This window comes from Anabrus simplex, chromosome 5 (genome assembly GCF_040414725.1).
Source record: "Anabrus simplex isolate iqAnaSimp1 chromosome 5, ASM4041472v1, whole genome shotgun sequence".
Taxonomy (NCBI): Eukaryota; Metazoa; Arthropoda; class Insecta; order Orthoptera; family Tettigoniidae; genus Anabrus; species Anabrus simplex.
In genome coordinates, this window is record NC_090269.1 from 368,265,206 (window position 1) to 368,283,689 (window position 18,484).

The 18,484-nt window shown below is 38.2% G+C and overlaps 1 protein-coding gene across 1 annotated transcript in view; it reads left to right on the top strand.

Moving 5' to 3' along the window:
* LOC136874127 (uncharacterized oxidoreductase YjmC) overlaps positions 1-18,484 on the top strand; it is a 205,722-nt gene that overhangs the window by 108,010 nt on the left and 79,228 nt on the right. The window contains exon 4 of the mRNA XM_067147686.2: positions 8,825-8,886. Coding sequence (XP_067003787.2) covers positions 8,825-8,886 — 62 coding nt within the window. The remainder of the gene's footprint in view (positions 1-8,824; positions 8,887-18,484) is intronic.

The window sequence follows — 18,484 nt, forward strand, 5'->3', positions numbered from 1 at the left end:
TCGGAGGTAAGGCTTTTTGCGGATGATGTTATTCTCTATAGAGTGATAAATAAGTTACAAGATTGTGAGCAACTGCAACGTGACCTCGAAAATATTGTGAGATGGACAGCAGGCAATGGAATGTTGATAAACGGGGCTAAAAGTCAGGTTGTGAGTTTCACAAATAGGAAAAGTCCTCTCAGTTTTAATTACTGCGTTGATGGGGTGAAAGTTCCTTTTGGGGATCATTGTAAGTATCTAGGTGTTAATATAAGGAAAGATCTTCACTGGGGTAATCACATAAATGGGATTGTAAATAAAGGGTCCCGATCTCTGCACACGGTTATGAGGGTGTTTAGGGGTTGTAGTAAGGATGTAAAGGAGAGTGCATATAAGTCTCTGGTAAGACCCCAACTAGAGTATGGTTCCAGTGTATGGGACCCTCACCAGGATTACCTGATTCAAGAACTGGAAAAAATCCAAAGAAAAGCAGCTCGATTTGTTCTGGGTGATTTCCGACAAAAGAGTAGCGTTACAAAAATGTTACAATGTTTGGGTTGGGAAGAATTGAGAGAAAGAAGAAGAGCTGCTCGACTAAGTGGTATGTATGTCTCAAGTATTATTACAATATTATAAGTCCACCTGTTCAATACAATACAACAGGTGGACTTATAATATTGTAATAATACTTGAGACATACGTCAACTTCAATACGGAACCAAAATGAGAATAGTCACTTGTAAGTGGTATGTTCCGAGCTGTCAGCGGAGAGATGGCGTGGAATGACATTAGTAGGCGAATAGGTTTGAATGGCGTCTATAAAAGTAGGAAAGATCACAGTATGAAGATAAAGTTGGAATTCAAGAGGACAAACTGGGGAAAATATTCATTTATAGGAAGGGGAGTTAGGGATTGGAATAACTTACCAAGGGAGATGTTCAATAAATTTCCAATTTCTTTGAAATCATTTCGGAAAAGGCTAGGAAAGCAACAGTTAGGGAATCTGCCACCTGGGCGACTGCCCTAAATGCAGATCAGGATTGATTGATTGATTGATTGATTGATTGATTGATTGATTGATTGATTGATTGATTGATTTGAATTAATTAGGTGTTGTTTTCTTCATGTTGCTGATTCGTTTTGTGCCTTAACTCATTTATTAAATGATACATTTATTGGTCCAGGGATCATGCTATTTTCCTTTCAACAAACGAGTAATAATATATTTATTGGTCCAGGGATCATGATATTTTGCTGTTTGTACTGCCCGCGCCAGTCATATGGACAAAAATAATGACAATTCACAGACATAGCACTCCCATTTGTCAGTGCAAACCCTGGACCTCAAGAAAGAAACAAAAGAAGGCACGAGCAGCGGAATGAGCAACGTGAAGAAAACACCTAATTAATTCAAACAACTTCAGTGAACAAAGACATCACACACGAAAGTGTTAGACAAACAAAACACATACGAAAGCACTGCGACGTAGCAGAAAAAATAGCTGTAAGGTAGTAAAGTATGTATCCATATTATTCCTTGCATGTAAAATATTTCGTACTATTTCTTAATTTACGGCAGATTTTACACTTTATTTGAGTAAAATGAATTATTATCTTCCATTTGGGACAAGTATTACAGTGATATTTCGCCAATACCTTTGGTTGACATAACCCCCCTCCCCCGAGAGGATCGGCACCTCATCTGAATGGCATTGCAGGACAGATCTGCGTCCTCCTCAACTATGGCGCAACAGTGGAACAGTGTAACACATTGTTCACTATCAAGAGTGACAGTCCACTTCTCCACCTACCTTTCACTAATGTGCATAAACATGCTAGACTGCAATGGTGTATGGAACGACGTCACTAGGGACAGGAATGGCAGCAGGTAGTGTTTTCGGACGAATCCAGGTTCTGTTTGTTTGAAAATGATGGCCGCATTTTGGTTCGCCACAGACAGGAAGAGAGGCATCACATTGACTGCATTCGTACAAGACATACAGTGCCAACTCAAGGCCTTATGGTGTGGGGTGCTATTGGGTATAGCCACAAATCACAGTCGGTGAGTGTCCAGGGCACTGTGACCAGTGTGACGTACGTGAATGACATCCTGCGACCCGTAGCCATACCCTTTCTGCACGACACCCCAGACGCCATATTTCAGCAGGACAACGCGAAACCACATGTTGCTGCACGAACACGTGCCTTCTTGTTGTCACAGGATGTCAGACTGTTGGCCTGGCCCTTCCGATCACTGGACTTGTCGTCAATCGAAAATGTGTGGGCTATGGTGAAACGACGGGTGTGGCGCTGTGACCCAATGCCAACCACCAAAGATGAACTGTTGAACCAGGTGAATGCAGCATGGATGGCTATACCCCAGGACGCCATTCACGCCTTACACGTGTCAATGCCATCACGCATGGAATAAGTTATCAGTGCCCATGGAGGACCCAGTGCCTGCTAGGCAACAGGACACATGCTGAACCTAGGTGAATGAAATGCTACTTGTTTCTTCAGAACGTACTAATGAACATGACCTGTGAATATGAACTTCCTATCTCTAGTCTTTCAAGGTGTTCTATTTTTTATGAACATGAGTGGTATATTTAATCTTTACTAAATACTGGAATTTTTTTCTAAAAAAGTTTAAAACACCGAACGGAAAAATACAAAACATGATGAAGAGAAACTTAACAAGTGTTTGTTCGTAGTGAATAAAATCATTCCGAGAAAATATGTTGTTTCAAATAGTAGGTTACAGAGCAGGAAGCAACTTTTTTTTAAAAAATTTACTATACTTAATTATAAACAATTTGCAGAAGTAGAAAATAAATTTCAGGATCACATGTTTACTTTATTTTTAATGACACACCTGAATCCTCGCAACTAATTTATTATTCTTGTCATTCATTATTATTATTATTATTATTATTATTATTATTATTATTATTATTATTATTATCATCACATACATCTGTATGTAGAAAATATATAAATATATGCCTATTTCTACAAACAAATAGTCAGTTAAAAAGGGAGTGTGCTTAATATAAAATGTCAACTAAAACAAACAAATTATAAAAACTTGCAACTGCGATTTTAATTTGATTTTCATGTAGTCAGCATGTGAGATGTTCTACACATGCCTTCTGATCATATGTTACCAAAGTACAACTTTGAGAAACCGTTTGGGACCCAGATAATAAAAAAAAAAAGGAAGACTGGATATCAACAAATGGAATACTGAAAAAGATGTAGTGTGGTGGACTGATGGCTCAAAGACTGTGGATGGCACAGGAGGAAGGATCAATGGGGAAAGACCTGAGAAATCAATCTAGATGAGCCTGGGCAGACACACTACAGTCTTTCAAGCTGAAATGATACCGGTAGCTATCACAACATGTCTTGAAGAAAATCTGAAAATTAACTGTAGAAATAAGAATATTTTCATTTTTACAGACAGCCAAGCGGCCATTAAGGCACTGGAGGCAGTCCGGATAATATCCAGAATTGTCTGGCATTGCCACTCACTTCTCCTGAAGCTCTCAAAGTACATTGTCAAAATAATACGGGTACCAGGGCATGCAGGTATAGAAGGAAATGAAAAGGTAGATAAACTGGCCAGGAAAGGGGCAGAAACACATTTTGTAGGCCCAGAATCTGTATGCAGGATTTCCTATGGACAAGCCGGATACTACATAGGAAAATGGGTACAAAAGAAACAAATGGAAAACTGGAAAAATACTCCAGGATGCAGGCTTGCAAAGGAACTGATAAAAGGACCAAACAAGAAGCATACTAAAGAACTGTTGAAACTCAGCAGAGAAAATATAAGATGGGTAGTAGGACTGTTGACAGGACACTGCCATCTGAAAAAACACCTACATAGAATTGGAGTAAGAAGAAACAACATATGTAGGAAATGCAGTGAAGCAGAAAAATCAGCTGAACACACTTTTCGAATGTGAGGCGCTGGGTAGAATCACACTCTCCACTCTAGGACTACCAGGTGAAGAGAGAGAAAAAATCTAAGAAGACCCAATAAGAACAACCTGCAGCTTTATGAAGGGAGCAGGTATATCTAGGTGGGAATGAAGGAAAACCATGGTAGCAAAAGATCTTAGAGGTCGACACTAATTAGGAACTAATATTCAGAAGCCTCATGAAGAAAAGAAGAAGAGATGTCATATAAAAGTTGTACTCTCTCAAACTGTCTCGACGAGTTTCTCCTCCATCGTAGACTTCTTCGTTAAAAAAAATTCACTCCGCGCAGGTCGTAGTCACTAGTGAAAATTGCAGCACGAGCACAGACCTTCGCAGCTCACAGACGCGCTGAAACTGTGCAACGTCGCCCTGCGTTTGAACATTCGCTGTTGTATTCCTTTCCGTGTTTCATGGAAATTCATGGCACGTCACGTCACCTCACCTCACGTCCGACTCGTTGGCTGAATGGTCAGCATACTGGCCTTCGGTTCAGAGGCTCCCGGGTTCGATTCCCGGCCGGGTCGGGGATTTTAACCTTTATTGGTTAATTCCAATGGTCCGGGGGCTGGGTGTTTGTGCTGTCCCCAACATCCCTGCAACTCACACAACACACATAAAACTATCCTCTCCCACAATAACACGCAGTTCCTTACACATGGCAGATGCCGCCCACCCTCATCGGAGGGTCTGTCTTACAAGGGCTGCACTCGGCTAGAAATAGCCACACAAAATTAAATTAAACCTCACCTCACCTCACCTTAACTCACCTCACCTCACCAAACTGCGTCTCAACTTGCGCCCGGCCTTACTCTCTGTGGCCCTTAGTACGTTCATATTATTTTGCATTATTGCTGATCTTGATTTGATTTCTTCTTTCCCGTATCGAGTTAATATTACAAAACTACAAACTTTTGAAACATTGCCAGAACATTCTCTACACCAACTCTATTTACAGACTGTAGAGTTAGTTACCTACTCGGACCTGCTGTACAGTCTGTCCGATGAGTTGGAAAATCTCAATTCACTACACTGGCAGCAGAAAAATCTATCTGACTTGGAGGGAAATTTTTCCTTCAAGCTAGAAACACCCTCTTCACTGCAAACTTAGAATAAAATGAATGTAGAATTTAATAAAAGTGAAGAGTAAGAAACTTTTCTTAACCCTTTAACCGCCAACGTTCCAGGTTCAGTCTAAATACTCCAACGTCCGATTGATTGGACATTCCGGAAAAAGTACTTTCCAAGTTATTTATTCGTTTTAATAATGTATGCTACATGTTTTGGACTAGTTTTGGATTAAATAAGACTATATACAACAAGTTTAGTTGAGGAACTTGCTGCCGAGTGGCTTGGTGGCCAAGCAGCAATTCAGCTCCCACAGGCAGGTAATGAACCCCTTACTATTTTACCAAAAAAAAAAGGAACGCAACTGTTCCGTATTCAGAAAGAGTAGTACTAGTCAAGGTGGTAAATGGAAAAAAGACCGGATACATTTGTAAACAGTGTAAGAAGAGTGTACACCCTTTGTGCCTCCCTAAGCACAATTGCTAGAGCACGTCATAAACATGTGTAAATATTAGTAAATAATTTCTTGTATCATATTTTTAAGACAAAAAGTGAATTTTTGAGCATTAAGTATGTGTGAAATATACATTAGCAGTAATTTTTTTACTTAAAGCGAACCAAGAACTGCAGCATTTGCATAAAATGTAAGATTAGAAAATTTCACGCTAATGTAATAATAATAATAATAATAATAATAATAATAATAATAATAATAATAATAATAATAATGTAACTGTAATACTGTATATAAGGCTCCATCTTTTTATATATAGCATAGGAAACACCACCTCTCTAAAATAATGCAACTTTTGATAGTAAAAATATTTTTTTCTCACCGGTTTTTGATCATGAAATACTTTTTTTGTTCAAAGAAAGGAAATATTTATTTGAATTATCACTTCATAAAATAACATTTTTAAAAATAAAGGCGCATAATTTACATCGATAAAATGTCCAAAACATTACCTTTGAAACAAAAAATGCCCATCCAATTTACATAAATTGAACAGAAGTTATAACGAATAATTTACTGCAAGGTAAAAAGTGCTCATTAGGCCTTGGCGGTATAGGACATGGACACCGCGTATGAGGCTGGTGGTCAAAGGGTTAAGAAACGGCTCTTTTCAGGGTTGAATTTTGAGTTATTTAGTGAATCGTGGTGCTATAAATTGGAATAGGCCTAAGTTGTAATTCTAGACCAGGTCATACTACTACTATAATGAGTGAGCCTCTGCTTTAAGTGTGCACACTGCTCATTCAAAATAGCGCGTCAGAGTAGGGATCAGTTAGCTGGAATAATGTGATGAACCAGTGTGTTACGTACCAGCAGTATCAGAAAATGTATGAACCAGAGGAATCACATGCTAAAGAAGAAAGTTTTCTAACTCCCCAGCTATTCCCCGCCAATATTCAGTCAAGCTGTTATACTCAGTACGGAGCAGTAATCCCACCTATCGGAGTTGAGTGGCAGCATAAGGGACAAAGAACATCACAACAAACAATGGTCAATGTAATGTTATTGTTGATCAATGTTATTCTCTTTCGATATTGTAGGCCTTCACATTTAGTTTCCTCCGACTCTGAAATACCACTCTTATTAGAGTCGGTACGGTAAAAGGGAATAAAACATAAATGATTGGAAATTGTATTCTCTATAACTTTTGTTATGTAGTACTTTTCGATAGGACCAATAACATAGGCGCCTTCCCCTAAACTACAATTTCATCCAGGGTGAATAAAATTGTTTATAGCTTAGAGTGTAGTTTATTGTTCCCCGACTCTGAATACCGATTTTCATTCAATTCTGTTAACCCTTGTAATAGACAAGAATACTATTTATTGAATCCAATCAATACGGAATTTGAAACTTATAAATAATAAAAAGTCTGTTAACCCTTGTCGTGGCTCGGCATTGATATGGACTTAGTAACAAAAATACAAATTCATGAATATCTGTGTTATCATAGCCAGTACAATAAAAGTGTATAAGACATAAATGATTGGAAATTTAGTTCTATATAACTTTAGTTATGCAGTTTTTATCGATAGGATCACTAATAATATAAATATTTGAGAATTAAATTTTAGGCCTTCCCCTAAACTACCATTTCACTCAACATAAATAAAATGATTTATAGCCTAGAATGTATTGGCTTATCCCCCGACTTTACATACCAATTTTCATCAAATGCTCTTTAGCCGTTTTCTCGTGATGTGTGTACAGACAGACAGACAGACAGACAGACAGACAGACAGACAGACAGACAGACAGACAGACAGACAGACAGACATACAGACAGACATTATGGAAAAGTAAAAAGTGCATTTCCTTATTACTGTGGACATGACCGATATAGAAATACCATTCTTTTCAAATTCTGAGCAATGTACAGACAAAACTCTTATTTTATATATATAGATTGTGGTTTTTAGTGCTGGGAGTGCTCAAGAACATATTTGGCTCGCCTGGTGCAGGTGTTGATATTTGACTCCCATGGGCGACTTGTGTGTCTGGGTGTTGGATGATGATGTTAATGGGGTAGGGAGAGGGTGAAACCCGGTGTCAGCGTGTAGCCTACTCCTGTCGAATAACACCAAGGTGTCCGCTCAAGGCTTTACGTCCCCATCTGTTGGACGAATCATCATTAGCAGCATCATATGCCCTCACTCCATATAACCACTGCAAAGAGGTTTGGAATTGAATCCAGGATTTTGGCACGCAATCTAGTGATTAGGAATTGTATATGACCACCTCTCCTACCCTGCTGGCCAACATTCTGATAGTGAAACTTTTTTAACCAACGGGATTCTAACGAGCTAAGCATTATGTTAGACCATACAGACTTCACGTCTTGATGATTATAGCCACCAGGGGGGCTAATATAATTGTTAACTCTACTTTCATACATCACGATCATGATGTAACTCTTCCAGATTGCCGAGTAGGGTGGTGGTGGTGAACGAGCGCTTGTCATGGTTGTCTGTCAATGTACGTCCTTTCTCTCCCATGATCACTCCAGTCCCCTCCTCTACTCTCTATATCTATCCCAGTTGGTCCAGCACTCACACACCACATAACACTATCCTCCACCTCAATAACACGCAGTTACCTACACATGGCAGATGCCACCCACCCTCATCGGAGGGTCTGCCTTACAAGGGCTGCACTCGGCTAGAAATAGCCACACGAAATTATTATTATATAGTTGGTCCAGCCATTGTTTCCTTGGTCTTCCAACAGGTCTCCTTCTGCTGACTGTTTATTTCGTGTATGCATGTGGTGTTTGAATGTCTGGCATTCTCTTTACATGCCCGAGTGGGAAGGAAGTGTTTGTGGCCTTCATTAAGGTACAGCCCCAGCATTTGCCTGGTGTGAAATTGGAAAACCACGGAAAACCATCTTCAGGGCTGCTGACAGTGAGGCTCGATCCCACTGTCTCCTGGATGCAAGCTCACAGCTGCAAGCCCCTAACCGCATGGCCAACTCGCTCGGTCCTGAACCATTTAAATCTTGCAGACCTTGGTCTCTCTTCCAGAGGTTGCTCCAATGCCAAAGACGATATGACATCCTCATTTTTCACATGATCTTGCTGAGTGTTCTGCATGGCATTCCTAAGAAATTTCAGTTCACAGGCTTGTAGTTTACTGATTTCACACCCCTACAGTAAATCTTTACCAATTCATTCCCATCAATCACTCACTTTGTGTTCCACTCTGTGAAAGTTTCTTATTGAAGTTCAGTAGTAGTATATTTAGATAATAATCTACTTATAATATTTTGTTTATGTTCCAGATTCCAACCATTTTGGAATGGCAGGTTACTACTCTGAGCAAGCAGTTAAGGTTGGGATGGTGGTAAGTAGGCTACTCTTCAGTAAGTTCTATCAAATTCAAATGATCAGACACCAATATATTGTAATACTAGCAAGATACCCGTGCTTCGCTACGGTATTATACTGAAATTTATAATTGAATGCTTATTGTTTTAGATATATAATCCCCCTAAATTCGCGGTCTGACTCGTTTTCTGTGAGAACCCACCAAAATTCCCGATCTGACTCGTTTTCTATTAGATTACGGCATGTTTCCTCCCATTTTTCAATCTTCTTTTCCAGCAATCGATTTCGTACTTCCCGGGCTAGGCTCAGGTATTCCTCCCGGTCAGTTGGGTCCGTAAATCTTTGCCATCTTTTCCTATAATCATTTTTAATATGGATAAAATCCTTCAGGAGATCCGGCGTGGTGTCGTATTGGGTGCCGAGAAGGCACTGAACCCGCGGCCGGACTGCATTCTTAGTCATTACCCGTCCAGGAGCCGTTTCCAGCGCGGTCCGCACATTTGACGACGGTCCGGAACATTATTATTATTATTATTATTATTATTATTATTATTATTATTATTATTATTATTATTATTATTATTATTATGTGTTGCTGGAATGGATGATGACAGGAAAACCGGAGTATCCGGAGAAAAACCTGTCCCGCCTCCGTTTTGTCCAGCACGAATGTCACATGGAGTGAACGGGATTTGAACCACGGAACCCAGCTGTGAGAGGCCGGCGCGCTGCCGAGGATCCTTATAAGTACATTAAGAACAGTAAAATAAATTGGTCTCACCTCCTTCTACACCCCACCGCCGTTAAGTTTATTTACCGGCACCCCCCCCCCCCCCGCAAAAAAATTAAAAGAAGGCTTGTTTCTTATGTTTAAAGATGATTTCAAACACCAATGTTCACGTCTATTACCATCAGTTTTGAGATATAAGTATCCCCATAAAAATAATTTACTTTTTTCACTTCATTTCACACTACTCCCCCCCCCCCCAAGTGAATTTTCCCGCAAAAAATACTTGTCTCTTTAATAGTAAAGGATCTTCTAAATACCAATTTTCACGACTCTAACTTCTTCAGTTTTTGATTTATGTGTCCTCATGAAAGAAATTCAACTCCTTTACACTCCCGCCCTCCAAGATGGTTTCCCCCCAAAACGCGTTTTTCTTTGTTTTTAAAGGAGATCCAAATACGAATTTTCACGTCTGTAACAACTTTAGTTTTTATTAGATGTATGTATTCTCATTCAATTAATTCAATTAATTTTTTGAATTCTTTCACCCCCCCCTTCATTGGATTTTCCGAGAATACGTGTTTCTTTATTTTTAAAGCAGATTGCAAATATCAATTTTCACGTCTGTAACATCTTCATTTTTGAGATATCAGTAGCCTAATTAAAAGAATTCAACACCATTTTCAGTCTCTTTTACCCCCCCCCTCCACCCAAGTGGTATTTCCGAAAGCTAAAAATACACGTTTCTTTATGTTTAATAGAGATAAAAAACCATTTTTCACTTCTGTAACATGTTAAGTTTTTGAGATAAACTGTAAAAATTCTCATTTTAAAATTTCACCCCTTTTGAGTTCCCCTTAAGTGGAGTTTCCAAACACAAATCACCTATGTTTCTTTAGATTTACAGGAGATTACAAACACCCACTTTTTACGTCTGTAACATTTAACGTTTCCAAGATATTCTGTAGATATAGTCTTTCAAAAATTCACCCAATTTGTCACTCCTGTTTAACCGCCATTAATTGGATTTTCCAAAACTAAAAAATACGTGTTTCTTTATTTTTAAAGGAGATCCCATATACAAATTTTCAGTTCTGTAATATCTTTCGTTTCTGAGATATATGTATCCTCATTAAAGGCATTCAACCCATTTTTCACCCTTTTACACCCCTCCTATTGGGATTTACAGGAAACAAAAAAATACGTTTTCCTTTATTTTTAGAGGACATTCTAACTACCAATTTTTACATCTGTAAATTTTAAAGTTTTAAGATGTATACACATTCATTTTAAAAAATTTACCCACCCCCTTTTTACCCCCCAATATCTGGATTTTCCAAAAACGAAAAAATACGTGTGTTTATTTATTTTTAAAGGAGATTCTAAATACCAATTTTCACATATATAACCTTTAAACATTTTGAGATAGATACACTCATTTTAAAATATTACTCCCTTTTCACCCCCCCCCCAAATTGGATTTTCCAGAAACAAAAAAAATACGTGTTTCTTTATTTTTAACGGAGATCCCAAACACCAATTTTCAGGTCTGTAATATCTTCAGTTTCTGAGATATAGGTACCGGTATCCTAATTAAAGGCATTCAACCCATTTTTCCCCATTTTCACCCTTTTTCACCCCTCCTATTGGGATTTTCTGAAAACAAAAAAATACGTGTTTCCTTATTTTTAAAGAAGATTCTAAATACCAATTTTTACATCTGTAAACTTTTAAAGTTTTGAGATATAGAGCAACTCATTTTAAAATTTCACCCCCGTTTTCACCCCCTTATCGAAGGAATATCCAAAAATCCTCTCTTAGCGAGCACCTACGTCATAATATGAATATATCCCCAAAATTTCTTCTCTTTATGTCCAGTAGTTTAAGCTCGGCGATGATGAATCAGTCAGTCAGTCAGGACAAGCTACTTTATATATATATAGATAGATATTAAAGTGGAGACTGGATTATAGTACTAGTTCTGCCATGAGTGTAGCATTGGATGGTTTGAAGGTTCATTTAGCCTTGCAAAGAAGGTTAAAATCTCATTTTCAGTCATACTAGAAGTGGTTTTCTGCAATTTCCCCACTTTCATTCCAAGAAAACTTTGGGATTACAGATGGTATCCACCATGACTAGGAGTGAACTGACTGCACCATGTCAAAATAATTGTTCCACTGAGTGGTATCATACTCTTTTAAGTGTGATTGTAATTTCAGTCACCAGTCTCTTCTCTTAAAATATGCAACCAGAGATTTGACGGAATATACCAGGCGTATGCATAAGTCTTTTCCGGTTTCACTAAGAGATGGTGCCAACAAACAGTACGCAGCGTATGAATTCGACATATACATCAGTTTGTTCGTCTGACATTAACCTACCAATACACACAAGTTGAGTCCACCAAACACTAGAGTCTGTGTTGTATCGTTCAGTGATCATGTCGACGTTTGTGCCTGAAAAAGAACACTTGCAGCATGCATTGCTTTTCTTACTTAATCAAAAGAAAAAGGCTATGGAAAGTCATTGTTTGCTGGTAGAAACATGTGGTGAACATGCTCCATCGATTAGAACATGTGAGACATGGTTTTGACAATTTAAACATGATGATTTCAATGTGAAAGACAGTGTGTGCTGTGGTAGACCACAAAAGTGCAAAGATGAGCAATTGTAGGCGTTACTGGATGATGACCCAACTCAAACTCAACAGAAGTTGGCACAAACATTGAATGTGTCACATGAAACAATCAGCAGACATTTACGAGCAATGGGGAATATCAGTCAAGTCGGTAAATGGGTCCCACACGATTTGAATGAACGGCAACTGGAAAGTCGCGAAGTCGCTTGTGAAATGCTGCTTCAGTGCCACGAAAGAAAAATCATTTCTCTATCGAATAGTAATGGGTGACAAAATTGATTTATTTTGAAAACCCAAAGTGGAGAAAATTGTGGCTGTGCCTGGTGAAGCCGGTCCTTCAACACCAAGGCCAAATCGCTTCGGCAAGAAGACAATGCTTTGTGTTTGTTGGGACCAGAACGGTATTGTGTATTATGAACTCTTGGAAGCCCAGCAAAACCATTAATGCACAATGCTATTGCCAACAAATGATTAAATCACACAATGATCGAAAGATGACCGGAATGGGGCAGAAGACATAGCAGAGTGATTTTATTACATGATAATGCACAGTTTCACACAGCAAAACCAGTGGAAGGCACCTTGAAATCACTTGGATGGGACATCCTTTCACACCCACCGTATTTCCTGACTTGTCGCCATCTATCACCTCTTCGTATCAATGGGGCCTGCACAGCACATACAGCAGTACACTGACATACACTCTTGTCGAATCTGGCAGTCCAAACAGGTCCTGTGAAACTTGGTAGATTTAAGGGAACCCAGCTTTGTTCGCTATGGCTTGTATGCTCTGTATGCATGCACTCTTGCTTTGATGACGTGCAAGCTAAGCTGCTCTGCTTGTTGCAGAGTAGCTCGGGGTAAGCAAGCCAGAACTAGAATTCATACACATTTGATACAACCCTACAGAATTTTTCATGTATAGCTATTTCCAGTTTACTTTGTGATTTAAACATGGAAAGCTTAATGGAGGAAGTGAAATGTCATTCATGTTTATGGCAAATTAACAACAATTAATACAACAGTGTTCTCCCCAGAAATGTTTGTTAGCCGAGTGGCAAGAATGAGTACAGTAGCTGGGCAGGGAATACTACGTAAAATATGAATATGATAAAATTCAAATTTATTCCCCTTAGGGCAATAATAATAATAATAATAATAATAATAATAATAATAATAATAATAATAATAATAATAATAATAATAATAATAATTATTATTATTATAATAATAATAATAATAATAATAATAATAATAATAATAATAATAATAATAATAATAATTATTATTATTATTATTATTATTATTCTTTTTTTTACGAGGGATTGTGGAAAATCTTCAAAAAAACACTTGTGAAGGGTCCGCACTCCACAAGTGTGTGGGATTCTTACCCACTAAAAACCACACACCCTTGTCCCACGATGTGAGTCATCACCCCGGAACCGCTCTCGCATTACTTCAGGGTGATATCATGCTTTGTCTTTCAGACATCTTCTTTCTTCATTTCTCCTTTACGAACGTTCGTATGCTTCCAAATCCTTCTTCTTCTGACGAAGGATTCCTCCACATGTACTGCCACGCGATCCCAGGATTCCTGGTTTTGCAGCATCACCGAAATAACATTATCTGTTGTCAATTCTCCTATTTCAGTTTCCACACATCTTCTCTGAATTGTCCAATGGCAGCATACAAAAAAGGTGTAATATACGTCGTCAATATCATCGCAGTATATGCATGCTGCGTCACTCGCTCTGCCCACTTTATGCAGGAATTTCCGGAAATATCCATGTCCTGTTAGAAGCTGCGTGAGGTAGTAATTTACTTCACCATGGACCCTTTCAACCCAGATATCCAAGCGTGGTATCAGTCGCTTGGTCCATTTGCCTCGAGGGTCACTTTCCCATCTGAGTTGCCATCGCCTCATCAGTTGACTGAAGGCGCGCTTCTTTGCACATTTCTTTCCCAGCTCTCCTTTGGTACGCCAGATTTCATGCCGCTCCAATGCAAGTAGGTCTATTGGGGCTATTGCTGCCACCGTGAGGATTGCCGGTTCGGAAACAGTGCGGTATGCACGTGCAATACGTAAAGCCGCTCTCCGTTGTACGGCAGCTATCCTTCTCCGATACCAAGCAAATCTCAAGGATTCAGCCCAGATTTCAGAACCATATAGAAGCACTGACTGAACCATCGACATAATAATAATAATAATAATAATAATAATAATACTATCAGCCTGTCTCTTGCATAGAACACAACAACAATTAGAACCCAAATTATCGGAATTTCAAGCAGGATTCAGACCAAACAGGTCATGCCCACAACAAATTTTCAACCTCAAAACCATATTTAAACTACGAGCTCTCAGACAAAAGCCTATGGTATGCACATTTGTAGATTTCCAAAAGGCATATGATTCGATAGACAGACCCTCACTATTCCAAATTCTAGAAGAGAGAGGACTAGATCCCAAAACCCTAGAACTCATAAGACAAACACTAACGGGCACAAAATCTAAAGTGAAATTTATGGGAGAAATTTCAGAACCCTTCGACATTCAAACAGGTGTGAGACAAGGTGATGGACTCTCTCCTATTCTGTTCAACGTCGTCCTAGACAAGGTTATGGAAGAATGGGAAAAGGAACTCAAGGAACTTGAATCTTGGAAACCGATCCGATTGGGCTTTCCCAAAAACAACCTCTACATACCATACCTTGCATTTGCGGACGATCTGGCGATTTTAACAGAGGATGAGGAGACTGCCATCAAGCAGCTTGAGATACTTAAGGAATCTGCAGAAAAAGTGGGACTACAGATTTCATTTGAGAAAACTAAATTCTTCTGTTCAAAGACAGATATCACGAGCCTGAGAACAAAATACGGTAAAATCGACCGGGTCTCGTACTTTAAATACCTCGGAGAATTCATCGAACCGACAGGCCTTGAGAAGATCTCACAGCAAAACCATCTCCAAAAAGTCAAGAAGGCATTAGGGTTAGTTCAAGACATCTACAACAAAAAATGCATGTCAAGACAGACAAAAATTCGGCATTACAACACAGTCATAAAACCAACAGTCCTTTACGCAAGTGAAACATTGTCACTCAACAGTAAACAAGAATTAGAAGAAATAAAAAAGGTAAGAGAGGAAGATCATCAGGAAAATCCTAGGAGCAAGATATACCCAAGATGGTTACAGGCTACAATCAATCAAAACAACAGAAAAAGTTTCAAACATTGAAATTGACATTAAGAAAAGACGAATGAAATTCTTTGGACACCTTACAAGATTACCAGAAAATCGACTGTCAAAAAGAATATTAAATTATGTTAGCTCACTTAAGAATTCAACACCTTGGCTGGACGAACTTCGAAAGGACCTCAAAAACGCAAACATATGTGCAACAGACATTTTAGAAAGAGACACCTTCAGACACAAATTCAACAAGTGGGAAGTTACATCAGAGCAACCAAAGCAAAAACAGTGCAGACCGAAATGGTCGGAAGAACGTAAACAAGCCTTCTCAGAGAGAATGAAAGCCTATTGGAAGAACAAGAAGAACCCAAAGAAAGCTTGATTGAGTTGTTTGCTTAACGTCTTCCATTATTGGGAGAATACGCTAATAATAATAATAATAATAATAATAATAATAATAATAATAATAATAATAATAATAATAATAATAATAATAATAATAATAGCGACATAACACGGCTTGGATCTTGCCAAAATTAGATTCTAGAGTGCTTAAATTATTATTATTATTATTATTATTATTATTATTATTATTATTATTATTATTATTATTATTATTATTATTATTATTATTATTATTATTATTATTATTATTATTATTATTATTATTTAATTTGATGCCATGCTCGTCAATTTCAACTTTCTGTTTTACTCTAGGCAGAGTAGGCCAAATCTCTCTTGGGCATCTAAGACTGAGTTTTAGTGAATTTTGTTGGATAAACACCAAATGTGTTACCAGAGATCTTTCACATGCCGATGTTGTACGACATAGAATGTCGAATGGAATTTGTTCCGCCCTTCAAAAATCTAACCCCTTCTGCTGGGTTTGAACCCGCTATCTTGGAATTCAGAGGCTGACACTCTACCACTGATCCACAGAGGACATTTACAGTGATATCAGACAGCTAAATATTTACTGCAAAATTGAACTATTTAATGTTATCACAAAAAAGACATAACTGCATATTTTGAACTTCTAGTGTTCTACTGCTCATTCATAGTCATTAAACATTGGGGCTTACCGCTCGGGTGCTGTGGAGTACCGTACTGGTTTGTAACGTCATGTGGAATCAAGTGCTCGGATGTGATTCCAGACACCGCTCACGCATGACACTACCATGAGATTCGAGCTAAACATTTAAACTCCGATTTAATTGATTCAATTATGCTGACAATAATGAAGATTTATCATTTAAATGAACAGTTTTACAGTATTTACATTTTAATTTGGAGCACCCAATGACCCAAATATGTATTAATATTATGTAACTAAAACTCATGTAGGTTATGTTAGCCGGGCAGTCTGCAGAAACAGCAGGGCCCATTAAAAAGGTCCTAGGGACACTGATACAAGCATCTCAATAAGAACTTGGCTTGGGCAACAATCACCAAAAATTTTGATGAAGGGGGTTTGTATTTTCTGTTATTAAACAATGTGACATATCTCATCAAACTACATTGGTGTTAAGTGAAAGTACTGCAGGAATTTATCCTAAATGATGGAACACACCAAATTCTTCCCTAGTGATGTTACTTTCATGAATCAACTTAGTCCACTTTTTCACTTTGCTTTATGTCACACCGACACAAATAGGTCTTATGGCGACAATGGGATAGGGAAAGGCTAGGAGTTGAAAGGAAGTGACCATGGCCTTAATTAAAGTACAGCCCTATCATTTGCCTGGTGTGAAAATGGGAAACCATGGGAGACCATCTTCAGGGCTGCCGACTATCTCCCGAATTAAGAGATAAGAATTTCATATTGTTCCATATTGAAGTGAGTTCACTATTAAGTTGAAAGAAGATATATGATGGTTTCAACCTTTCAATACTATTAAAATAAATGTAAATTTTACATTCCTACTTAATTATAATTGGTACCAGTTTCGAGCATTATTCTTGGTCATCATCAGCCAATCACAAATAAGTATAAAAGATAATGCACAGGTAAATAAAATGTGAAGTTTAAATGTCATAACGCTTCTGCATCTATTCTCTTGGCCCCTTTAGAAAAGTACTACAGCAAAACATGTTGTAGTTTGTGGTGTGCGAAAGTTCATTTATCGCGTGGTATAATAACACAATAAATATAGCATTATATACAATATAGTATTTGATCTGCAGTGGCTTTTAGCATCAGCCCATCACTCAATAGCTTCCTCATTTTCACCCACCTTACTGTATCCTCAACTCTTACTGCGACTGTTGAAGTTATTTACAATAGTCTTAGCATCCTGGTTGTTGAAATTTGTACATTCTGAGAAAATAAACTGTCTAAAGGTGGCTTGTAGAGTGATGTTACAGTGGCACTTTTGATTTCTACTGTTAGAATTTCAATATCTTTCTGTTTTCTCATGTCTGGACAAAATGATCAGTCCAGGTCTGTCAAAGACTGAAGTACCATAAACACAACTGGGGGTGGTAAATAGCCAAATGCATTCCTGGAACAGCTGGTGGTCACTGATCAATAGCATGATGGCTTTCTTGAATGTAAAAGATGTCACATTTGGTTTTCGGGCACAAATCACTTGATACTTTAGCTTTAGTTGATGAGAAACCTTCTGTATTTTGTGACTTTTTTTTTGCCCAAAAAGGGCAGTTTTTGGGAAAAAGCACACACTCATTTGAATCACCCTAAGAACTTGAGGATGCTTAGTATTGAGAAAGTTAGCCACTCTACAATAGAACATTGCCTTCCTCACATACCGCAGTCATTTCTGTACACATGTATCTTGCAGGAAAGGTTCAGGTCCCTGTGAGAGCTTAAATAGTTTCATACTTGAGTATCAACTTGAATCTCAACTCAGCACGATGATAACTACTTTTCTAACATATTTGAAGATGGAAAACTGAGCATCTCCCAACTAACAGTCAGTATCTCCATTGTAGCTATGGAGTGCTTATATTTCTAGTGCCCCCCTTTATTGTCTAGTCTGCTTCAATATTCCTATACCACTATTAACTTAAATGTACATTTAGATTTTCATTTTATGCC